The sequence below is a fragment of the Musca domestica genome, unplaced genomic scaffold, assembly GCF_030504385.1.
Source record: "Musca domestica strain aabys unplaced genomic scaffold, Musca_domestica.polishedcontigs.V.1.1 25, whole genome shotgun sequence".
Classification (NCBI taxonomy): Eukaryota; Metazoa; Arthropoda; class Insecta; order Diptera; family Muscidae; genus Musca; species Musca domestica.
In genome coordinates, this window is record NW_026712277.1 from 8,325,091 (window position 1) to 8,348,234 (window position 23,144).

Sequence of the window (23,144 nt, forward strand, 5' to 3'; positions counted from 1 at the left end):
ACAGGTCCAAGTTTTTTTCTATAGAAGAAAATTCGCCAGGACATCAGAGGTCCAAGTTTTTTCTATAGAAAAAAATTAGCCAGGACCGGGGTACAAATTATTTTTTAAAAAAAAAAAAAAACACAGGGTCTCAGAGGTCCAAGTTTTTTCTATACAAACAAATTCGCCAGGACCTCAGAGGTCCAAGTTTTTCTATCGAAAAAAAAAATCGGCGGTTAGGCTTCCACGTTTTTTCTATAGAAAAAATTCGACAGGACCTTCGAGATACAATTGTTTTCTGCAGAGAAAAATTTGCTGGGACCTTACAGGTCAAAGTTTTTTCTTTAGAAAACTATTCACAAGGACCTTAGAGGTGCAAGTTTTTTTCCATAGAAAAGAATTCGCCGAAAAAATGCATAGAAAAACAATTCGCCAGGACGCCAGAGGTCCAAATTTTGTTTTATTAAAAAAATTCGCCAGGATCTCTCGGGTTCAAGTATTTCTATGGAAAAAAGTCGGCAGGATCTAAGACGTCCAAGTTTTTTCTATAGAAAAAATCGCAATAAAATGCGAGAAAAGTTTTTTTCTATAAAAAAAACCGCCAGGGCCTAGGAGGTCCAAGTTTTTCCATAGAAAAAAAAAAAATCACCAGTACATCAGAGGTAAAAGTTTTTTCCACAGAAAAAAGTCAAAAGCCAGTCCATCAGACCAAAGTTTTTCTTTTCTGGAGGCAACAATTCTAGTCCCAAAGAACTGGTCTTTTCATTAAATAAATTGCATACACTCGTACAATAAGTTACATTTATGAGTTATCTTAGTAGTCATATGCCACAATGCCTTTAATGAGAACATTTTTGAAATTTAGAAGTGTCCTGTAAGCCCCTTAAATGATACCATTAAACAATATGGAATGTATTTAATGATATGGTAAGAAGGGCGGTTAATTTATTTAACAGCTATATATCATGTGGACCTACCTATGTATGAGGCAAGTAAGTCCAGTTGAATAGCTGTATATATTCATATATTCTACTAAAGGAAATAAACTAATTAGCTTAGCTAATAACTCTTGTCTAAAGACATTAAACTTCTCATTTTAAATGGATCTGAACATTGCCCTACTTAAATTTCCAATCATATGCGTTCTTTCTACAGAGAATCTAGAAATTTTTGGAATGAATTCTCACGAGGAACCATCTGTGATCAGTCAGGTATTATTTATATATTATCTATAAATTAGAATTATTGCAGGATTTAACATAAAAAGATAGAGATCTGTAATGTCTATTCCTTTAAAGAAAATTTTTAGATATTTTCATAGAAGAATTGGAGTTTTTCACATAAATATCTGTAGTTTTTCTCTGGTCTATAGAAAGGCTATAGATCTTAAGCTCGATTTTCAAAGTAAATCCTAAGAACTGTTTACAGAATATTAGAAGATCTTCTTATTTTCTGAAAATTATTATCATAGAGGATATGAATATCGTTTATGGAGACTAAAAAAATATATAAATAAAGATTTAAAAAATTAAAATTATTTGTTATCGCATGAGTAATGACAGCAATTATACGCTACACGGTCCCCATGGATATCCTATTTAAATAAATCATACGCCACCATTTAATACTAAAAAAATATATATTTTTTACGTAACATAAACCTTTTTTGTGCTTCCCCCTTCAAACCCCATGAAAAAACGTTGTTCTCCATGTTTCCCCATTAATTCTCAACTTTTTAATTACAAGAAAAAGTATTTATTTTCCCTGCCCGCCCCTCTCAATTACAGGTATTATTAAAACTAGAGAAAGAAAAACATATTGTTGTTGTTGTTGTTGTCGATAAAACTTACCCTGGCAACATTTCCATACAAGCAGACCAAATTGAAGAGTTTATCTGTGTTCGATGTATCCTGATCCAAGCCATAAACCATCATGACAGCTCCCTGGATGTGCGGGGTAAGAAAGGTAGGAAAAAATAGAAAAAACAAACAACAATTTATTAAAAAAAAAACTAAATAAATCAATTTGAAATGTTTTTGTTAGTTAAGAGAGAAATATGTGTATGTGTGTCAATAAACAATGTTCAATTTGTGGGCTATTTTATTTTGCTAATAAATTGCGGAGTATGTTTTTTGTCTAGTATGGCGTATGAGTTACGACAGCATGTATACGACAGGGCTTGCAGGAAATTTGAAATTACTCGATAACTTAATTTTCCATAGATTTTCTTAAGGATTTTTGAAGGTGTTTTTTGACGAATAAATGGAGCTCTTCAGAACTGTTTTTAAGTACTCATATCGGCTATTTTATTTTGCAAATAAATTGCGGAGTATTTTCTGTGTCTAGGTTGGCGTATAAGTCACGCCACCATGTATACGACATGCCATGCAGGAAGTAGGAAATTGCTTGATAACCTAGATTTTTAAGGATTTTTTAAATTTTTTTAAGGAAAGAAACGGACCTCTTTAGCACTGCTTTTAAAGACTCTTGTCAGCCCTATTTTTTTTTAACTTTTGGATGGACTCATATCAGCCATTACACGGGATATTTTGGAAGTTTTTTGATTCCATTCAACCGGCCTTTAAATGCAGATTTTGAGGGATTCATATCATCCTGCAAACGTCTGTTTTTTGGGCAGTATTGAGAGATTCGAACCATATTTTTGGGATATTTTTGAGAAGCCTCTAAAGGTGGATTTTCAAGCAATTAATTGTGGGACTAAAAGAGGCACATGAAAGCGGAGTTTTGGAAGATTTTTGGCCTTCAAACTTAAATTTTGGAGAGATTTTTTTGGGGACTTAAATCAGCCTTAACTCGATTTTTGAAAAGTAGTTTTTTGGGGAACTCATATCCGCCTTTAAACGTTTTAGGAACTCATATCAGCATTTATTCATCGAACTTCCTGACTATTTTTAGAGGATTTTGGAAGGGCTCATCTCAGCCTACGAAAGCGGATTTTAAGAATTATTTTTCAGGTCCTTCTATCAGCCTTTAAACGCGGAATTTGCAGTTAATTTTAAGGGACTCATGAAAGAATTTTTTACGTGGATTTTTAAAAAATGTTTTAAAGGGCCAATCTTGCCAATCAAATGACGTTTTTTAGAACTTTTTGAGGGACTCGTGTCCTCCTTGAAACACGGATTTTAAGGAGTTTTTCTGAAGACCAGATATAAGCTTAAAACATGGAATTGTTGAGAGTATTTTTGAGGGACCCATATTAGTTTTTATTCATCGATTTTCCAGACGATTTTTGAAGGACCCAAAAGGTATTTGGATGCCGATTTTAAGGCCTATTTCAAAGGACTCAGCCTTTTTAGGAGTATTTTTAAGGATCAATCTTTAAACATCGAGTTTCCTGACAATTTTTAGAGAACTTTCGATGTACTCATATCAACCTTCGAAATCGCATTTCAAGGATTATTTTTCAGGGCCTTATATCAGCCTTTTTGAGGAAATCAAGTAAGCATTTTAACGTGGATTTTTGAAAAATATTTTTATGGGTCGATCTTGCCATTCAAACGACGATTTTTTAGTATTTTTTTAGGGACTCAAGTCAGCCTTTCAAGAGTATTTTTGAGGAACTCTTATCAGTTTATATACAGGGATTTTAAGAGGATTTCTGGGGTACTCATTTCAGAATTCAAGAGCAGGCGTTTAGGAGTATTTTCAACGGCCTCACTTAAGCATTTGAACGTGGATTTTCCAGCCTATTTTTGAGAGGCGAGGCTTTTTGGAAGAATTATGTATGGGCTAATCTTGGCCTTCAAACGTCCATTTTAAGAACTATTTTTGAGGGGCCTATGTCAGCCTTTAAATTTTGATTTTAATCAGTATTCTGAGGGTGTTATCTGAGCCTCTGGCGTGGATTTTTTCGAAAGTATTTTTGAGGGACCTACATCAGTCTTCATACATCGAATTTCATGACTATTTTAGAGGATATCTCAGCCTTTGAAAGCGGAAAATTTTTAAGAGTGTTTTTAAGGGCTATATAAGTGGATTTTCCAGACTATTTTTGAGGGTCTGAAATGAGCATTTAAACAAGGCTTTTTGTAGAATTTTTTGTAGTCTCATCTTGGACTTAAAACGACGATTTTTAGAACAATTTTTGAGGGACTTATGTTTGCATTAAATATGGATTTTAAGGAGTATTTGTGAGGGCCCCATACCAGCCTCTAAGTACGTTTTTGAGGTAAAATTATGAGCCTTTTAAGCTGTATCTTTAGGAAGGACCCAAATTGTCCTTAAATATATATTTTAGTAAAGGAGGACATCAATTAAAGCAATTTTTGGATTTTTTAACGAATGCTTTTATTTTTCAATACCCCAACTAATAATAAGTTAAAATTCAAATACTCATACGCCACCCATGACAGCAATTTAAATCAATCATACGCTCCCTTATATAAAATTATATTTAACCCAAGTTTAATTTTCGAATAAATATTTTAAAATAATTAACATATTTCATTTAATTTTGAAAATTTTTTTTCGTTCAACTCACCTGTGCCTGTCCCTGGGCGGTAAATGCCGCCACTGCTGTATTGCGGCCGGGTATTGCAGCTGTTTCTTTCATCAATGCTGTGGGATGGACACTGGCACCTTTCCAATTCTCCGGTGTGGTGGGATGGAATTCTGGTCCGGCAAATGGTGGGAATGCAGCGCCCGGTCCCAGCAATGGTTGTTCTTTAAATGGACAAAAATTTGACGGAGTCGAGATTAGGCTAACTGCTTATTTGAAAAAAGGACAGCATGCATGCAAGCAAATCACAGGATACAGTAGATGGCAATGCCAAAGGATGCACAGAGGAGGAGAGTGCATTTTTTTTGGTGGTGGGTGGTTGCATCATGGCATTGTTGTTGTTGGAGGTGGTGTTCGGTTTTCGGATGATTACAAAATTAGGTTAAATAGTTAACATGCATACACAGAGACACAGTGGCATAAAAGGGAGTGGCAAGTTTTAGTAAAACGTAACGCAAACAATTTGGTTTGTCATGCACAGTAAAATAATAAAACGGAAACATAAAAAAAGAAAAAAGGAGAAAAAACAACAAAAAATGTGGTATTAGAAAAATAAAACAAAATTAAAAAAATATATATTTTTTGTAGGACAAAACTTTAGAGGTTACTACTTAGCAGCTAGGACATACACACATACATATAAATAAATAAGAAAAAAATCTAAAAAACTTGGAAAACACTTGAGTTTTGTTCAGAACACAGAAAAATGTAAAAGATACCCGAAACGTGACAATTTTTGTTGCAGACCAAACATCCTACTCAACAACTTTTCTTTTTATTTCTCCTTCGGAATAGTTCTGTTGGCCATAAATATTTTGTTAGCCTGGCGAATTATTCATGGCCATAACGACTGTTTTGGGTATGGTGTCAACTTGAGAATAACAAAACGAAGTGTGCATGACTATTTTGGGGCTCTAGGCCTGCAGAATGTTTTAAATTTTCCACTTAATATTTAAAACACAATGGGGTTTGTTTTTTTTTTTTTATTTTTGTGGGGATGCTTTGTATTTTGTGTAAAATTTGAAAAGTTCAAAACAATAAAAACTTGGGAAGGTTGTAAGTTTTGGGTTTTTATTGTTTTGAATTTTAAAGTTTCGTGTGTGTTTATATGTCGAGAGTACCAGTTGGCGTATGAGTGTGGTCATACATCACACGCCACCTGTATTTGAAATATATTTTTTTTTTAAATAAAAGTTGAAATAAAGGGAACAACTTTTCATTTATTTCTTTTTTAATCAAAATATTTTTTTTTTCAAAATTAAAAAAAAAAAATTGGGCTTCTCAAAGTTTCCTTCCTTGGAAATCATGACTCATACGCAGCGACGTATCCAGAAAAGCGCTTTGAAACCATTTCGATTATGGCCCAAATAGCAAAAAAAAAAACATAACTTTTCCATGTAAAATGTAAAACCAGTAAGGAAAAGGTATTTCCGAGCTCTATAAGATATCTGGTACCAAATATCATGCTTGAGTGCATATTGCAATTGTGAGGGACTTAAATACCAAATCGGATAAAACATATATATGGGAGCTATAGCTATATCTGTACCGATTTTCTCCGAATTCGATGTACTTGCTTCTAGACTGAATTCGGTCGGATGTGCCAAAATTCAGCTTTTTTGGACTGATATTAGCCATTTGGTGCACAAGTAACCCGAAATTGGTTGAAGATATATATGGGAGGTATATCCAAATCTGGACCGATCTTGATAACATTTGGCAGAGGTATTTCCGAGCTCTATAAGATATCAGGTACGAAATATTATTGTTGTCGAATACATGTTATGAATGTGAGGGACTTAAACACCAAATCGGATAAAACATATATATGGGAGCTATAGCTATATCTGAACAGATTTTCTCCGAATTCGATGCGCTTGCTTCTAGACTGAATTCAGCCAGATGTGCCAAAATTCAGGTCGTTTGGACTGATATTGGCCATTTGGTGCACAATTAACCCAAAATCGGTTGAATATATATGTATGTCGGAGGTATATCCAAATCTGAACCGATCTTGATAACATTTGACAGAGGTATTTCCGAGCTCTATAAGATATCTGGTACGAAATATTATTCTTGTCGAATGCATATTACGAATGTGAGGGCCTTAAATACCAAATCAGATGAAACATATATATGGGAGCCATAGCTATATCTGAGCCGATTTTCACCAAATTTGAGGTACTTGCTTATAGACTGAATTCGGTCGGATGTGCCAAAATTCAGGTCATTTGGATTAATATTGGTCATTTGGTGCATAATTAACCAGAAATCGGTTGAAGGTATATATGGGAGCTATATCTAAATTTGAACTGATTTTCACCAGTTTCAATAGGGTTCGTCATTAGGCCAAACAAATATTTTATGGAAAATTTCATCTCAATCGGATAATAAATGCGACCTGTATTTGTCCACAAAAAAAAAAAAAAAAAAACAGACGGACTGATAAAATCGGCTAAGAAAGTAATTCTATGAAGATCCTCAAAAGTAACTATGGGTCTATCTCGTTTCCTTCTCCATGTTACAAACAATTGCACAAAGACATAATACCTTTTCGTGTAGGGTATAAAAAGTCTGAGAATATATATCCAGGACCCACGCAACGTAGGTCTCTGCTTTTACGCTGAAGGGTACAGGTGGCGTATGAATGTTGAAATTATCGAAAATAAAAATAGTCATACGCCACCATAACCATGACATAGAGAATCGATCGTGCCCAAGCCTTGGCCACCCTCCATATTACAGTTAATCACACGCACCATATTGGACTTATTACTGGGCAATAAAAAATATTTTACATTTAATTTTTTTTAAGAGAACCTATCTGCCTTCCTGTCTGCCACACAACTTGTTCAGCAACAATTTGTTTTCCAGGTATTATGAAGAGAGTGTTTTTTAATTGATAATGTTGGGTAGTATTAAGTTTCAACACACTACTAAAAAAATCGCCAGTGGTCTTCACTTATAGGTGGTGTTTCATTTCAGTTGTCAGCAGCAACATGGTCACTGCCGGAGAAGAGGGCAGAACAGCAACACATTTTTTTGAAGACCATGATAACGCCAAACAGAAAAAGTGGGGAAAACCTTCAGCGGCACGTGCTGCTGTTTCTTGTTGCTTTAAAGAACATGCCGAAGAGAGAGAGAGAGAGAGAGAGAGCAGTACGTGTGTTTTCCATAAAACAAAAGTTAAGAAGATAGCGACACCCATTACCACATTCAGTGGAAGCATTAGTCAATGTGTGCAGGAGCTCTCCCTGCTATGCCAAGCCACGTCCTTGCAAATGTGCCATTCTGTGTAACTCAGTTATGTCGGCAATAAAACCGAGAATCAGGTGCACACTTTTTCTCCCCGCCAACCAACAGACAGACCGACGAATAGACACGAGTAGAAATGTGGTCATAAACATCCATTTCCAACTAAAAAAAAGTGGAACAAGAAGAAAATTAAGTTTTTCCTCGTTCTTTCGTGCATTTTGCGGAACAGCATGTTTTTGGCCAAACATTATGACTTTTGTTTGTGACGACCATAAAGCTGGCAAGAAAGTAGAAATAGCATCAGTTTTGATTGTTGCAAAATGTGAGGCAGGGCGAGTTTCGTGATGACCCGAATCGGGACTAATAAATATGGTTTAAAAGAGGGACAATATTTTTGAAATTATTGCTGCTGCGTGAGAAGTTGTTATCAATATTCAAACGGAGAATGATCAGGGACATGATGGCGTATGATTGTTATTATTTATTTCAGCATTCATACGCCATAAACACCTTCTGCAGATATGTACAGGCTGAGATGAAAAAACTGAAAGCAACTGCTTCAGACTGCTGTCATTTCTAAGCCACTCGTTCGACAGCTTTTAAAATTATTCCAGTGACAGCTCATTATATTGTCAACAAGGGTACAAAAGCATTTTGGTGAGAATTTTAAAGAAAAAAAGTTATTCGTGATGGAATTCAAGCGTGATAGTGTTATATTTGGCTGGAAAACCACAAGTGACTATCGTTAGAGCACTCCAGCATTTAAATGTGAATAAATCTTTTGTGTCTCGTACCATCGCTCGTTGCCGTGATACTGGTAGCGTAGCCCGTCGTCAAGGATGTGGACGGAAGAAAACAGCAACATCAGCAGAAATGGTTCGAAAAATAAAGAAGCGACTTGATCGAAACCCACGTCGCAGAGGCCGAAAAATGGCTCGTGAGCTGAACATATCGTAATATTCGATTCGGCAAATATTAAAAAATGAGCTCGGGGTAAAGCCATTAAAATTCCAAAAAGTTCAAGAACTTACACCGCAACAGTAGGAAAATAGACTCAAAAGAGCTAAAGAGTTGCTTCGCTTGGCCGAAAGTGGTGAATTTCGGAATTTGGTTTTCTCCGTCTCCGATGAGAAAACATTCGTTCGTTGTCCAGCAATTTGTAAACAAACAAAATGATCCGCTCGTGTTTACTTGCCAAAGAGGTCAGCTGAAAATGTGCACCTTCGGTTGGCGACCAGAACTCAAGCGCCGGCCATGGTGATGGTGTGGGCCGCCATAACAGCCGATGGTCGCTCTATCGTGAATAAATGCCAAATATAAACGCGAAAATATTCTGGAGGGTGTATTAAAGCCTTGGGCACGCAAACATTTTGGCCGCAGACCTTGGAAATTCCAAAAGGACTCAGCACGCGCCACCCAAGAATCGTTACAAAATTAGGTTTCTCGCTTCAAATATCTCGTCACCAAAATCTCCGGATACCAATCCTTTAGACTATTGTGTCTGGAGTGTTTTGGAAAGCAAGGTTGGTACTAAAAAATACCAACGTGTCGATCAACTCAGGGAAGAGCTACGCCGGGATTGGGCCAAAGTACCGCAGAGCAACGTTTGGGCAGCTTATGACGGTTTCATTGGCTTTTTGAAGGCCAAAGGTGACCAATTCGTGCCAAATGTGGCCAATTCGAACAAATCTAAAGTGATTCTGAAATTTGATGCTATTTACAATATTTTCTGGCTTCATTCAATAAAATTTGAAAAAAATGTAAAAGTTATGACGTTTGACTTTGTTGCAGTTTTTTTATCTCATCCTGTACTTATTTTTTACAATGTTAGAAGGCTTAGGATTTAAAATTAAATATAAATCATAAAACCAACCCTATCGCTACACCTTTTTTCAAACAGATTCAAAATATATAGCCACATAATTAACTACAAAAGCTAAAGAAAATACCAAGCACACAAATTTCAATTCAAAAAGGAAGATGTAAATTAAAACTTTTTTAAGGACATTTTCCGGAAGGACTAGCAGTCAACAAAAATAAATTAAATTTTTTATAAGGCAGCTTTCGATTCGAAGCTCCGTTGGGGGTAGAAAATTGCTATTTTAAAAATAAAAAATATATATAACACAAAACTAAGGATACCCTCATAATTCTTGTTTCCGACTGTTTTATTAACTCTCTAGTTTTTTTAGTAACTCCCACCCCCGTCAACAATAGCAACAAAAACAAAACTTATAATAATGTATTAATTTGAATAAAAATTGCCAAAATGGGTAACACAAAAAATAAGAGAAACAACAACAGCAGCCAGCATAAATTCAAAACAGTTGGACTTTTTTACCAGTTTTTTTTAAGTTGATATATCAAGGGGGTTTTTCTAATAATTGAAATATTTTAATATTAAGTATACGACACAACATCGTAAAGAGTGGACATAAATTTCATGAAGAAGCAGAAGGTTTTGTTATATATATATTAAGGATAATGGAGGAGAAAAGATACTTAAAGGAAAGTCGCAGTGAATGGAATATATTGGTAATAAACAAGTTTAGAGGGGCAAAAGGTTGTAAAGAAAAATGAAGGAAGAGGGAAAAAAGGAAGGAAAAAGTAAATGAAGGTAGAGTAATATCAAAAGACGTGGATAAACGTGGTCTTAAAAAATTGCAAATAACTGAAGTGGACTTTGGGAAAAGAATACAATTTTCCAGGATTATTAGAGCTGGAAACGTTTTTAAATAATATTTCAAGGAATATCGGAACCATAAACGAGGAGGATTTTTAAGGAGTTCTTTTTATGAGGACCAAACTTAGATTTTTTTAAAGAATATTTTTTCAAGGAGACCTTTAGAGCAATAAAAGTGGCTTTCCCGATTTCTGTCCAAAAATATTTTAAAGGGACTTTTAAGTTACCATTTTGGATTCCTTTAAGAATGTGTTGCCAAGGACTGTGGAACCAAAATTATACCGCACTTTGAAGGACTTTTTACAGGGATTTGTAGATGTTGAAACATGGGATCTCTGTCTGTAATTTTTTTCATTAACATCCTGGTTTCACGTTTTTTAATTTTAGCTTCCTGACTTTAGATATTTTTATGTTTGAAAGTCATTATTTTATGTCCTCAGCCATATGGCTTCAGAGGGTATATATTATAATTTATACGGCCAAAACGTGCCTAATCGAAATAGCGGTTTTAGACCCTAGGTCTCTCTGGACCAAATCCGCTTCATTTGGAGTCGATCTAGGGGTGTTCGTACGTCCTTCTGTCTGGGTGGCTGGCCTGTTCGAGAACTCTCGAAAGGCGTATCCGATTGATTTTATAATCAAACTTATATTGAGTTCGGGAGGAATTCTGGTACCTCCCCATAGAACACGAAATTATAATCACATTTAGTGCTAATTTTGAAAATCCTAATATTTTTATCAATGCATTGCCGAAAGAGTATAAAATTTTGAATAACGAAGATGCTTATAGAATGCGAAATAAGCACCAGATTCTCTTTAAATTTCACACATCCTAGTATTTCTACCAAAACAAGATCTAATGTGAAAATGGGGTAGATCAGACCACTCCTTCTGGTACGTGTCCCACAAAGGGGTTATATTTTTGAATAACCAAAATACTCATAAAATGCGAAACAGACGTCTAATTCTTTTTAAATGTTATACATTCCAATATTTCTACTAGCTCAAAATCTGGTGTGAAGATGCTAGATATTGACCCACTACTTCTGGTACCTCACTTTGATTTAAAATTATTCGCAAAAAATTGGATGTAAATTTTCGATTTTTTCGGTCCACTACATCTAGTAACTCATGCACATGTTCACATGTTTCGATACAAATTATCATATATCTCATATAAGATGAAGGAAGTGGTCGATGTAGTCCATATATGGCACGTTCTAATATTTATATCGGACTTAGGTCAGATATGAAATGGGCAAAATTGGCCCACTCCTTTGGAACCTCCTTCATAATGGGTCAACAGTTAAATAAATGAAGATTGGTTGAAGATATTCACCACTCAGCAAAACCCACCGACACTTTTTAGCCTGTTTTCCTACCATTAGAGGTTACTATGTAGAAATTTCCGTATGATTAATTTTTGCCATTACCATAAATCATACGCCACCCAAATCCCCACAGACTGAAAATAAATAGAAGTCATGCGCCACCCAGTACCATACGTAATGCAAATAAATATAAATCATACGTATCAGGGTCAAAAATGTCAATTTCAAACCTAAAACGTATCCGAGGGAGACTTTATAGACGAAGAGTCGAAGGAAGTCCCTTTAGAAAAGTCTGAGGGAGTCTTCACAGACGAAGAGTCGAAGGCAGTCTCTATAGAAGAGTCTGAGGGGGTTTTCGTAGTCGAGACCGAAGAAGTCTTTATAGACGAACAGGAGAGGGTTTGTAGATGAGCCGAATACAGTCTCTATAAAGGAATCTCTACAGACGATTTAGAGGGATTCTCTGTAGAGTCGGAGGGAGTTTCTATTGACGAGTTGAAGGGAATTTCTCTATAGAGCCCAGAGTCCCCATATTCGAGGGATTCTCTATAGAGTCGGAGTGAATCCCTATGGACGAGACTGGAGACAAGACAGAGGAGTCGAATGTAGTCCCTATGTACGAGGGAGTCTTTATATATGAGCCGAACACAATTTAAAATTCCATTCGAATTTTTACAACGAAATTTAGCTCGAATTTGTAAACTAAAGCCGGAGTGAATCCCTATAGACGACATAGGACGGGAGACGAGACGGCACAGAGGAGTCGAATGTAATCTCTATACATATACGAGCCGAAGGCAGTCTATGTCCGAGGGGTCTTTATATACGAGCTGAACACAATTTAAAATTCCATTAAAATTTTTTCCAACGAAATTTAGCTCGAATTTACAAAACTAAACACCCAGAAGACAATTGAAAAATCTGCAAATTTTTCCATTCCGGATGATTAAGCATTTCTGCAATTCAATATTCAAAAAATACCCGTCTACCCACACTCAGGTTATCTCCATGAAGCATTTCAGTATCTTATATTGGGTACTTTTTCAGGTTTTCATGGTGAGGAATCTAATGATATGTGGCTCCTCCTGTATCTCGTTTTAGAATTGGACTTTGAGTCCTCCTTCGCTCAGGCTTTGATGGCGTGATGGTCAAACCTTCTTTGGCAAAATGTTTACATTCATTGTTCCATGATATGCGTATGAGTTATGTGAGCATATTATAAATCATACGCCACCCCTATCCTTCTGTGTGGTAAATATTAAAATCAATCATACGCACCCTTACCACAATGTGGAATATTCCCATACCTTTGCCAAGTATCTTATTCCCAAAAAACTTAATTTCATATTTATTTCCCCAACTATCAAAAATCTATTGCCAAATTGTCACCATCCTCACAAATGACTAGAGTTTATATCCCCAAAATGCAACTTAAAATCTTATCAGTTTCCCAATGTAATTTGGCAAAGAAATTTCTACTCCTGACAAAAAAAAAAAAAAAAAAAAAAAAAAATGGAATCTAAACGAGCCTTAGAGTAGGGCGAGCCAAGGACTCCCTTCGTTAAGTTCATAAACGATAACGAGGATATCAATTTATTCGCCCCCTTCGTTATCAGCAACGCAGCAGCACACCATATGAATATTTCAAAGACCGGCATTGATGAGATTTCTTGTCTAAATTGTTGTCGTTTTTGTTGTTGTTGTTATTTTCTATTTTTCTTGAAGGGAAATTTCAGTTTCCATGATTTTTGGGAGACATTTGGATATATATTTTTTTTGTTACAAAGACTTGAACATTAAACCGATGATGATGCCGAGAAGATATCTAACTTTTTGCCATTCGCGTTGGTTGCTTTTTTTCCGGCGATTTCTTTTAATGTTTTGTGTGTCTGTGTGTATGTGTATATGTGAGTGTGTACCTTTTATGACAACAAAACTTGATGCACTTCCACTTTTGGCTACAAGCATTACAAGCAAGTAGCTAAGGGTTCTTAGAAAGCAAAAGAGAAATAAAAGCAGAAAAAGGAGAAGAAAAATCTACTGCACTTTCCTGATGATGTTTATGTTTTTTAAAGTCTTCATTCCAAACACACATCCAGATACTCCCCCACACATCCAACCGGGAAAGAAGTGCTTGAGCAACATATGGCTCGGTATGGGAATAACAGCCAAGTAAAAGAAGGTGGTGGGTGGTTGTGATTTTTACTACTGCCACTTTTTCTATTCCCAAATGGGGTTGAGGGGAGGAGTGAGGATTTTGAAAGGTAAATATAAAATCGTTTCACTCTTAATTCTCTTCTGGCAATTGTCGACTTAAAAGATACGTGCTTTCTTAACAAAGATTGTTAAAGTTCTCCCCCTTCCCCAAATGGTTGTAGTTATAACAAGATTTTCTTTGAGCTCTAGGGGGGATATGACAAGGAAATTCCCCCTCCCCCGGCAAAATGGCATGGCTTATCTTTAGCAACGGAAAATAAAAAAAGAAATGCAAGTTGTATCGCCAAAATCTATTGAATCATTGCATTTAAAAGCCTGGGAGCCCAAGGTAATGATTAATTGTAATTTTCCATTATTGCTGTCGATCCTAGGACAAATACAAATTAGGGCAATTGAAGCCATAACTGCCTGCCTGCTCCTACTATGACCACAAAACAACTTCTATGATTAATGGTCGATTTATGACAAAAAAAGATCCTCTGTTGCCGACTTTTCACTTTACAAAATTGAACGAGCACCTCTCTTCCTACCACCTTCCCCCTTGCCACACCATATCACCTATTGTTTGTAAATTTAACCTGCACAAATTATGAGTTCTTTTTTGCACTGTCATGTTTTTTGCAGCTACCGGGGCTATGATTTATGGTTTTTATCCATATTTGCAATTTAAATATTTTTCTTTCTTGTTTTTTTGCAACATTTATGACTGATTGTAAATTTGCGATAACTAATTGTGATTGGCAGTTACATTTTTATTGTGTGGCAGGAAAAAAATTGGGAAGGGGAGAGACAGAAATATGCTCTCCTTTTCTCTTCCGTTCCTTTCTCTGTTTGGTTTACATAATCCAATCAAATAATTTTGTGGGTGAGTAGCACCCCCTAAAAAATATGGATTTGACCTTATTGCCGAGGGGGCTTATGTGTTGCATTGTATTTGAAAAAGAAGGGGATTGAATGGAGATTTAGATATACGATTTTCTAAAGCCATGGGTAAATATTTTCAGGGGATTATAATTTTTTTTTAAAAATATTGAATAATTAAAAAAAAAAAAATAAAAAATAAATAAATAAAAAATTATATTGGATAGGAGATCCCTAAAATTTGGGTCCCTAACATTAGGGTCCCTAAAATTAGGGTTGGGACTAAAAATCGAACTAAAAAAGAAAGCAATCTTCATATGTTGACAACGTATGAGTAACTTTGAAAATCGAAATAAATCATACGCACCCATCTATTAAAAATCAATATAGTTAAAAATATATAGTCAAAGGACCTTCATAGGCATAATTATGGATTTTTGTAAATTAGTTTTCCAAGGTCTTTAAAGAAAATTTTCAGAATTTTTGTAAGATTTGTGGATTTTTAAAGGATTCTTTAAGGACCAATATTTTTGATTTATTTCTTAAAAAAAAATATTGAATAAATTAATTGCTATATATTAAAAAGTTTTATATCGATTAGGAGATTCTTAACATTAGGGTCACAGGATGAGATTTGAGAAACTATCCAAAAAAATAAAGCAATTTTTAAATGTTTACAACGTATGAGTAATTTTGGGAATTACAATAAATCATACGCCACCCAGTAACATACCTCATCATAAAAAATAGTATAAATCATACATAAATCATTGTTTTTTTTTTTTTAATGAAATGTTGAATGTCCTTCATAGGCATAATTTTGGATTTGTGCAAAATTTTTTTTTGCAAGGACCATTGTAGGCAACATTCTGGATTTTTAATAAAAATTCGTAGATTTTTAAAGATTTTCTTAAGGACCATTATACGTGATTTTTTTAGACATTTTCCCAAGGATCTTCCAATATAAAAGTTCTTGGATTTTTTTCCAGGATCTTCATAAGCATAATTTTGGATTTTTGTAAAGTCCTTAAGGACCATTATTCATGATTTTTTTAGATATTTTCCCAAGGGTCTTCCGAGCTAAAAGTTCGTGGATTTTTTACCAGGGTCTTCATAGGCATAATTTTGGATTTTTGTAGGATTCGTGATTTTTTTAAAATATTTTCTTAAGGACCATTATGTTTGATTTTTTTTAGATCTCTTTCTCAAGGATCATTCAAGATAAAAGGTGGGTTTTCAAAGACATTTTCTCTAGGACTATGAAAGCTGTAATGCGGTATTTTCTCTAGCATTCAAGGACCTTTACAGTGCATGATAAACACTCGTGGATTTGTTAAAGAATTTTGTCAAGGATCTTCATTTTTGTAAGATTTCTTTGCAATGACATTTATAAGCGGAATCCTGGATTTAGTTAAGATTCGTGGATTTAATTTTAATTTTTAATTTTATTTAATTTTAATTTTATAATTTTTGAATTTATTTAGATATTTTTTCCCGAGGATCATCCAAGCTACAATTATGGACTTTTGGAGGCATTTTCTCCTATTATCTTCATAGGTCAACCGACAATTTACGAAAGGCATAAGTCCGGATTATTTTAAGATTTTTTCAGGCGAAATCCTAGATTCTTTTAATATACGTGATTTTTTTTAATTTCTTCTTAAGGACCATTATTATTGGATATTTGAAGATGTTTTTTTTCAAGGATCATCCAAGCTACAATTATGGATTTTTGGAGACATTTGCTCAAGAACAAAGAAAGCTTCTATTGTGGATTTTTTCGAGAATTCAAGGACTTTCACGATGCTTATCATGGATGTGTTAAAGATCGTGGATTTGAATCCATAAGCCATAATTCTGGATTTTTTTCCAGGTATTATCATATCTAAAATCGTTGAGTTTTTAGAGATCTTTTTTTTTTTTTGAAATTGATCGTGGAATTGTTTCACTATTTTTTTAAAGGACCTTCGAAGCCATAATTCTGGATTTTCGTAAATCTTTTTGCAAGGTCCTTTAAGGAGAAATTCTGGATTTTTCAAAGAATCATTATTTTTGGATATTTTGAAGAGGTTTTTCCCAAGGATCATTCAAGCTAAAATTGTGGATTTTAAGAGGTATTTTCATAGCCACAATCGTTGATTTCTTAGAGATTTTTTTTCTCAAGACTACTCAAGCTATGATCGTGGATTTGTTTCACTATTTTTTTAAAGGACCTTCAAAGCCATAATTCTGGATTTTTCTAAATCTGTGTTGCAAGGTCCTTTAAGGAGACATCCTGGACTTTTTAAAGAATCATTATTTTTGGATATTTTTAGGAAGTTCTTCGCAAGGAATTCGTATGGAGTATTTTTCAAGTTTACATAATGCAACATTATCCAATCATATGAGGCGCCTCTTGTGGATCTTGTTTAAGAATTGGACTTCGAGTTCTTTCGTCCGGGCTGCTGGCGTATGTGTTGTATGAACATATTATAAACCATACGCCAACCTAGCCTTCTGCTTGTGAAATAAAATTAATGATACGCCATCCTTTCCTCAAGGACTGTCCAAACAATGGTAGTAGATTGTCCACAGGTTTTTTTCAAGGACATTCCTAGACAGAATCGTGGATGTAGAATTTTATTTTATATTTTTTTGAAAGACCCTAACGTGAATTTTATGGAGACTTCTTTTTAAGAACCCACAAACCAATCAAGCACTTTTTCACAAAAAAAAAAAAAAGAAAAAAAAATTAAAAAATTTTCATGGACCCTCAGAAATTTTATCCTGCAATTCAAAATCATTTTTTGCAGGGCTCTTAAAAATAGGCCACCTTTCTTCCAGGACTTTCTTCTTTTTCTCTTAAGAATTTAATTCCATTTAATGTGATGTTTTTAATGTATATTTCAAGGACCCTCTATTATAGAGATTATTAATATTTTTCATGAACCCCCACACAAATTTGAATTTTCTTCAATATTTTTTAAGGATCTTTAGGAATGATCTGCAGTTTCAAACTCTCTCTCTGCCTTTATTTTCTTAATAAAACATATATTTGACATTTTTCTCTTTAAAATCACATTATCACATTGTAATTGAAGCCCTCCCCGCATTAATGTCTAAATTATTATAATTTAATAAATTAATGTTGTGGTCGGTTTAACTAAAACCAATAATTGTGGCTTCGAAGAGCGTGTGGGAGCCCGCGTCAGCGTAATTCTGTTTGGTTTTATGGTTTTGGAGTTGGACAAAACAAAAACCAGAAAGAAAACCACCAGCACCACAACAAAAGCAATAACAACAACTATTTGTGTTCTGTTGATATTTGATAAATACAAATACAACAAATTTCCAACTTTTTATGGATTTATGTCCTCATATTAATGTTGTGGCTGTGTAAACTGCCATCAAATGTTCATTTTTTTCATTTTTTTGACACAATCAGACCACTGCAGGCTGGCCGGCCAGCCAGAGATCAATGATTGTTGTGCAGTTTTTTAAGCTGCTTCATTTATCCACTCATTTTTTTGTTGCAATTTCATGTATTGTTTTTCCATTACTCGTGAATGAAATTTATGCAGATTAAATTTATTTATGTTGGCTGCCTATTTTTGGCATGGCTCAGTGGCAAAAGATGGCCATAAATTCCCGAAAAAAAAATCGAGAGAATTGCATTGAAATTGTTGGGGTTTGAATATTTTCAATCACCTTTGCTGCTTGCGAAGCGATAAACTTGTTCTGTGGCCTGTGGGATGGGCGGTGATCAGATTGGACAGATGGATGGCTGACTGGCTGGATGAATGAGTGGTGTTAAGTGGTAAGCATTAAATTAAATATTGCGAATACGCTGTGGTGTCCCACAGACGCATATATTCGCCCCCTTCCTCCCTCCCCACACATATGCATGCAAAATTTATTTCATGATGTGGCCCTTGGGGCGTTTACACCACATCAAACAGCCAGTCAGTCACTCAGATAGATAGATGGATAGACGACATTGCCATATATTATGCATGAGTGCATATTTATGTGTGTGTGTGCGCACATTTGAACAATTTAAATACATAAATTGCCAAGTCAAATTGGTGCATATTTTAAATGGCGAAATTTATGTTATTTTTGGGGGAATAATTGTACGAAAAAGAGGTAATGGATTTCAAGTATCACCACCCCCTTTCCCCACCACACACAGTTATACAATTTGGTTAAGTTTTTCGTCAATTTAAATGAAATTAGACATATTTTAAAATGGAAAATTTAAAAATAAATAAAACTTACGTAAAAGTATGCAATAATTTTTGACATCATTTTTATATTTTTCTTTTCTCCTCCCTAGGAGGAGAGTGAGGCACTCAAATACAGGAGAACTTGTGATTTCTCAAAATAAATAGTAAGCGCCTAATAGTATGCAACACTTTTCGTAAATGTAGTTAGACATATTTTTAAATGGAAAATGAAAAAAATTAACGTACCTAAAAGTATGCAATACTTTTTGACATAATATTTATATCTATTTTTCCGCTCTCTGGGCATTCAAATAATACAGAACTTGTGATTTCTCAAAATAAGTAGTAAGCGCCTAATAGTAGGCAACACTTTCCGTAAATTTAGTTAGACATATTTTTAAATGGAAAAATTGAAAAAAAAAAAAAATCAAAACGTACCTAAAAGTATGCAATACTTTTTGACATATCTATATCTATTTTTCTATCTTCCCGCTATCTAGGAGGAGGGTGAGGCACTCAAATACTACAGTAGAACTTGTAATTTCTCAATATAAGTAGTAAGCGCTTAAAAGTATGCAACACTTTTTGTAATAACATTTTTCATCTCTTGATTTTAGTTAATATACCACTTGAAAGACCCATCCAATCGATAGAAAGTACTCCGCCTAGATTTACATCACATATAGAGTCAATGATTTAATAATGATGCATACTTTTACGCTAACTAAACCAAATCGAGAGGTGCTACATATTCTAGAGGCTATTTTCTGTAGATAATAAAAATCACGAGACTTTGTGTTATTTAAAAATCATTGAAAAAACAAAGCCTACTTACAGGCGCTAAAGTATTTTTTACAAAAATTTATTATATTCTATTGATTGGCATCGGAGGGCCCTGCAAGGGTCTTCAAGATATAGAAATCTGTGTAATGGGACTTTGAAGGATTCTCCAGCATATATGAAACATTCTGATTAGATAGCATACTTAGCATTTTTAAGACAATTAAAAAAGGGCATAATTTTAGGATTTCTACACACAACCAAGGGGAACGTGAGGGCTTCAGATAATAAAGAAAAACCAAGGGAATTTATGAGGATTGGTGGCTCTTTCTGAAACCTGCTTTGCCTCTTGGTAAACAGTAACATCTTTCTCTACTACGGAGGCTCCTTCAAGGGGTTTTAGAGATAGACGGAGGGGTCCTGCAACGGTGTTTAAGATATAGAAATCTGTGTAATGGGCCTTTGAGGGATTCTCTAGCAGATGTGTAGCATTCTGATTAGATAGCATACCTGGCATTATTAAGACAATTAAAAAGAAGTACATACTTTTAGGATTTCTACACACAATCGAGGGGGACGTATGGACTCCAGATAATAAAGAAAACACAAGGGAATTGATGAAGATTGGTGGCTCTTTCCGAAACCTAGGTATTCCGCGTCTTGCCCCCTGGTAAGCATTACCATCTTTCTCCACTAACAAATCAACATTGTTTTTATAAACACAACAACATTGGGGATTAAGCCTATCAAACATGCCTACACTATTCTATAAACAAAAAGGTTTATACCAGGAATATCGCAAGATATTACCGTTTTTTTAGACTTCCGGTAAAGAAGGCATACTTTTAGGCGTCAATTGATTTTATTTTCAAAATATTGCCTTGCATATATGCAGACCTTAGGAAGATAGAAAGTTGTTTAATGAGTCGTTAGTCGATTTTTTCTCAACAGATGTAAACCGCTAAGCTTAGGCAACAGGCATAGCGAAATTATCGAAATCATGCAAAACTAGTGCCTACTTTTAGGCTTTCTAATCGAAGTCCCCTTTTCGACGACATATTTTTAAGGGTTGTGTTTGTTTGCCAGGAAAATTCTAAGGAATTTTGAGATTCTGAAGTATTCAATAATCATAGCCTACTTTTAGGAACCCATTATAGTTATATATCAAATATCTCATCTTTTCCAGCAACAGAAGGTCAAGGAGGGGTCTTGGGCCCCGAAAATAGAAATCTTTGTAATGAAGTTTTACCCAAATCTCCAAAATCAAACACAAATTATAGATAGCATACTTAGCAAAATCAAAATGATTTAAAAGTTTGAGTTTGGGTTTTTGAAGTATAGCCTACTTTTAGGAACCCATTATTTCGAATATTTCCTCTTTTCCAGCTACAGAAGACCAAGAATTGGTCTTGAGCACGAAAAATAGAAATCTTTGTGAAGGAGTTTTACCCAAATCTCCAAAATAAAGCACTAATTTTAGATAGCATCCATTGAAAAATCAATATGATTTAAAAGTACTGCATACTTTTAGGATTTCCGCAACATAATGGAAGGGAAGGAATGCTCTGCATATTTGTAAGCTATTGTTTTCCAAGAAAAGTGGAAGACATTTCGTTATAGTCCATTATTCAAATAATACGGCATACTTTTAGGCGTCCATTTATGTTTTCTCTCAAGTATTTCCTCCTGCTTTACCATTTAACTTCCTTTTAAGTTTGCATAGCCTTTAACAAACAATTTTCCTAATTTCCTTTTATTGAAATGTTAAACGCAATATTTACCAAATGAAAACAATCCCCAACAACAGATTAGATTTGGCAGCAACTAAATGTTAATTAAATTTTTGAATTAAGATATTCTCAATTATTTCTACGAAGTCTACGAAGTCCAAGCAATGAATATTATTTGTCTAAAAAAATAATTTCATTTAAATTGGCCAAATGGAAAATTTCGACAAATTGAAATTTAAATTGGCAAATTGGTTACAAGTCATGGCGGGGAGGGGGGAATGATGAGCAGATAGATGGACATGATAAATGAACAGACAAATTGGCGATGATGATGACAATGGTGATCATGACGACCATGCTGATGAAGATTGTGATGACGGCAATAATCATGATTTACATTTCAATCAACAGACATCAAAATTGAGAACACAAAAAGGGGGAGGGATTTCAAATGTTTTAAAATGATTACAAGATTTATTCAAATGCCCATAATCATTAATATATATTTGAGAGAGGGAGGTCTAGAGTATCTGGTCTACTATTGTTGACAGCCAAAGAAAAATATTTAAATTTTTCCAATCCAAATAGACATCCCGAGCAGCAGTTATTTCAATTACAAAAGTTTGCTTTTTATTGTAATTGCCTGAGCAAGTTAAATACCAACAAAAGTTTTGTGTTTTTTTGCAAGCAGCCTCCTCTTCCCTCCCAGCAGTTGGGAGGGCGGAGCATGAATAAGCCTTCCACATTTTGCTGGCCAATATTGTTAAAAATCCTCCACCTCCCACGGAAGTAACAAGTGACGGCGGAGCCGAATGCTGCTTGGCCAAATAGTTAAAGAACTGAACTTTTTGTGGAACAACCACCAGCAGCTACCACCGCCACCAACTAACCAAGCAACCAAATAGCAACAATAAAAATAATAACAACAATACCATATGGTGGTTGGCGGCAAGTAAAAGTTTTTACATTTAAAACTATCATTAAATAATTGTAGACAAACATTGTGAGCTCCATGCAGCACAGAGAGAGAAAGGGAGGGAGGGGCAGGGAAGAGAGGACGAAACCAGAGAATTTTTTGGAACAACAGCCTGGTTACTTGCCTGGATGGCTGGGCTGGCCTGCAAAAATAACCAACATATGCCACCAAAAGTTATTTTTAACCAAGCCTCCATAACTGCCTTTTGGTTGTGGGGGGCGAAAAGAATAACAAATGCCTCCCTCCAGCAACCATAGGCTATTTGTACCCGCCCTTCCTTTTGGTAGGAGTTTTGGGGGGACACATATGTTATTCACCAGCAACAACAATAGTTTTAATTTTTTCCCAATTTTTTTATTTGGTTTTATTTTCTGTTAAAACTTAATTTAATGGAAGTTGTCTTCATTTTTGTGCCATCGAGTGGGTGAGTGTTTGTGTCCAGTTCTAGAATATCCTCTGAATTACATTCACTTACAGGATTATTAATTTAAAATAACATGCAATAAAATGGAGACTGTTCAGGCACCCTGGATATGAAAAGAAACACTAAAAAAACATATTTTTTTGTTGTCGGCAGTGAATAAGTTTGGAATTATTTAAAAAGTCGG

At 34.8% G+C, this 23,144-nt stretch overlaps 1 protein-coding gene across 5 annotated transcripts in view; it reads right to left on the reverse strand.

Annotated features, from left to right (window-relative positions):
• Nucleotides 1-23,144, reverse strand: part of LOC101893941 (heterogeneous nuclear ribonucleoprotein L) — a 133,204-nt gene that overhangs the window by 19,355 nt on the left and 90,705 nt on the right. For 3 of the 5 annotated variants that reach the window (XM_059123635.1, XM_059123633.1, XM_059123636.1), the window contains 2 exons: nucleotides 4,481-4,662; nucleotides 1,830-1,922 (listed from right to left, as the gene is read on the reverse strand). In XM_059123635.1, coding sequence (XP_058979618.1) covers nucleotides 1,830-1,922; nucleotides 4,481-4,662 — 275 coding nt within the window. Of the gene's footprint in view, nucleotides 1-1,829; nucleotides 1,923-4,480; nucleotides 4,705-23,144 lie in introns of all 5 variants that reach the window. The other 2 variants (XM_059123634.1, XM_059123632.1) reach the window with 1 other exon arrangement.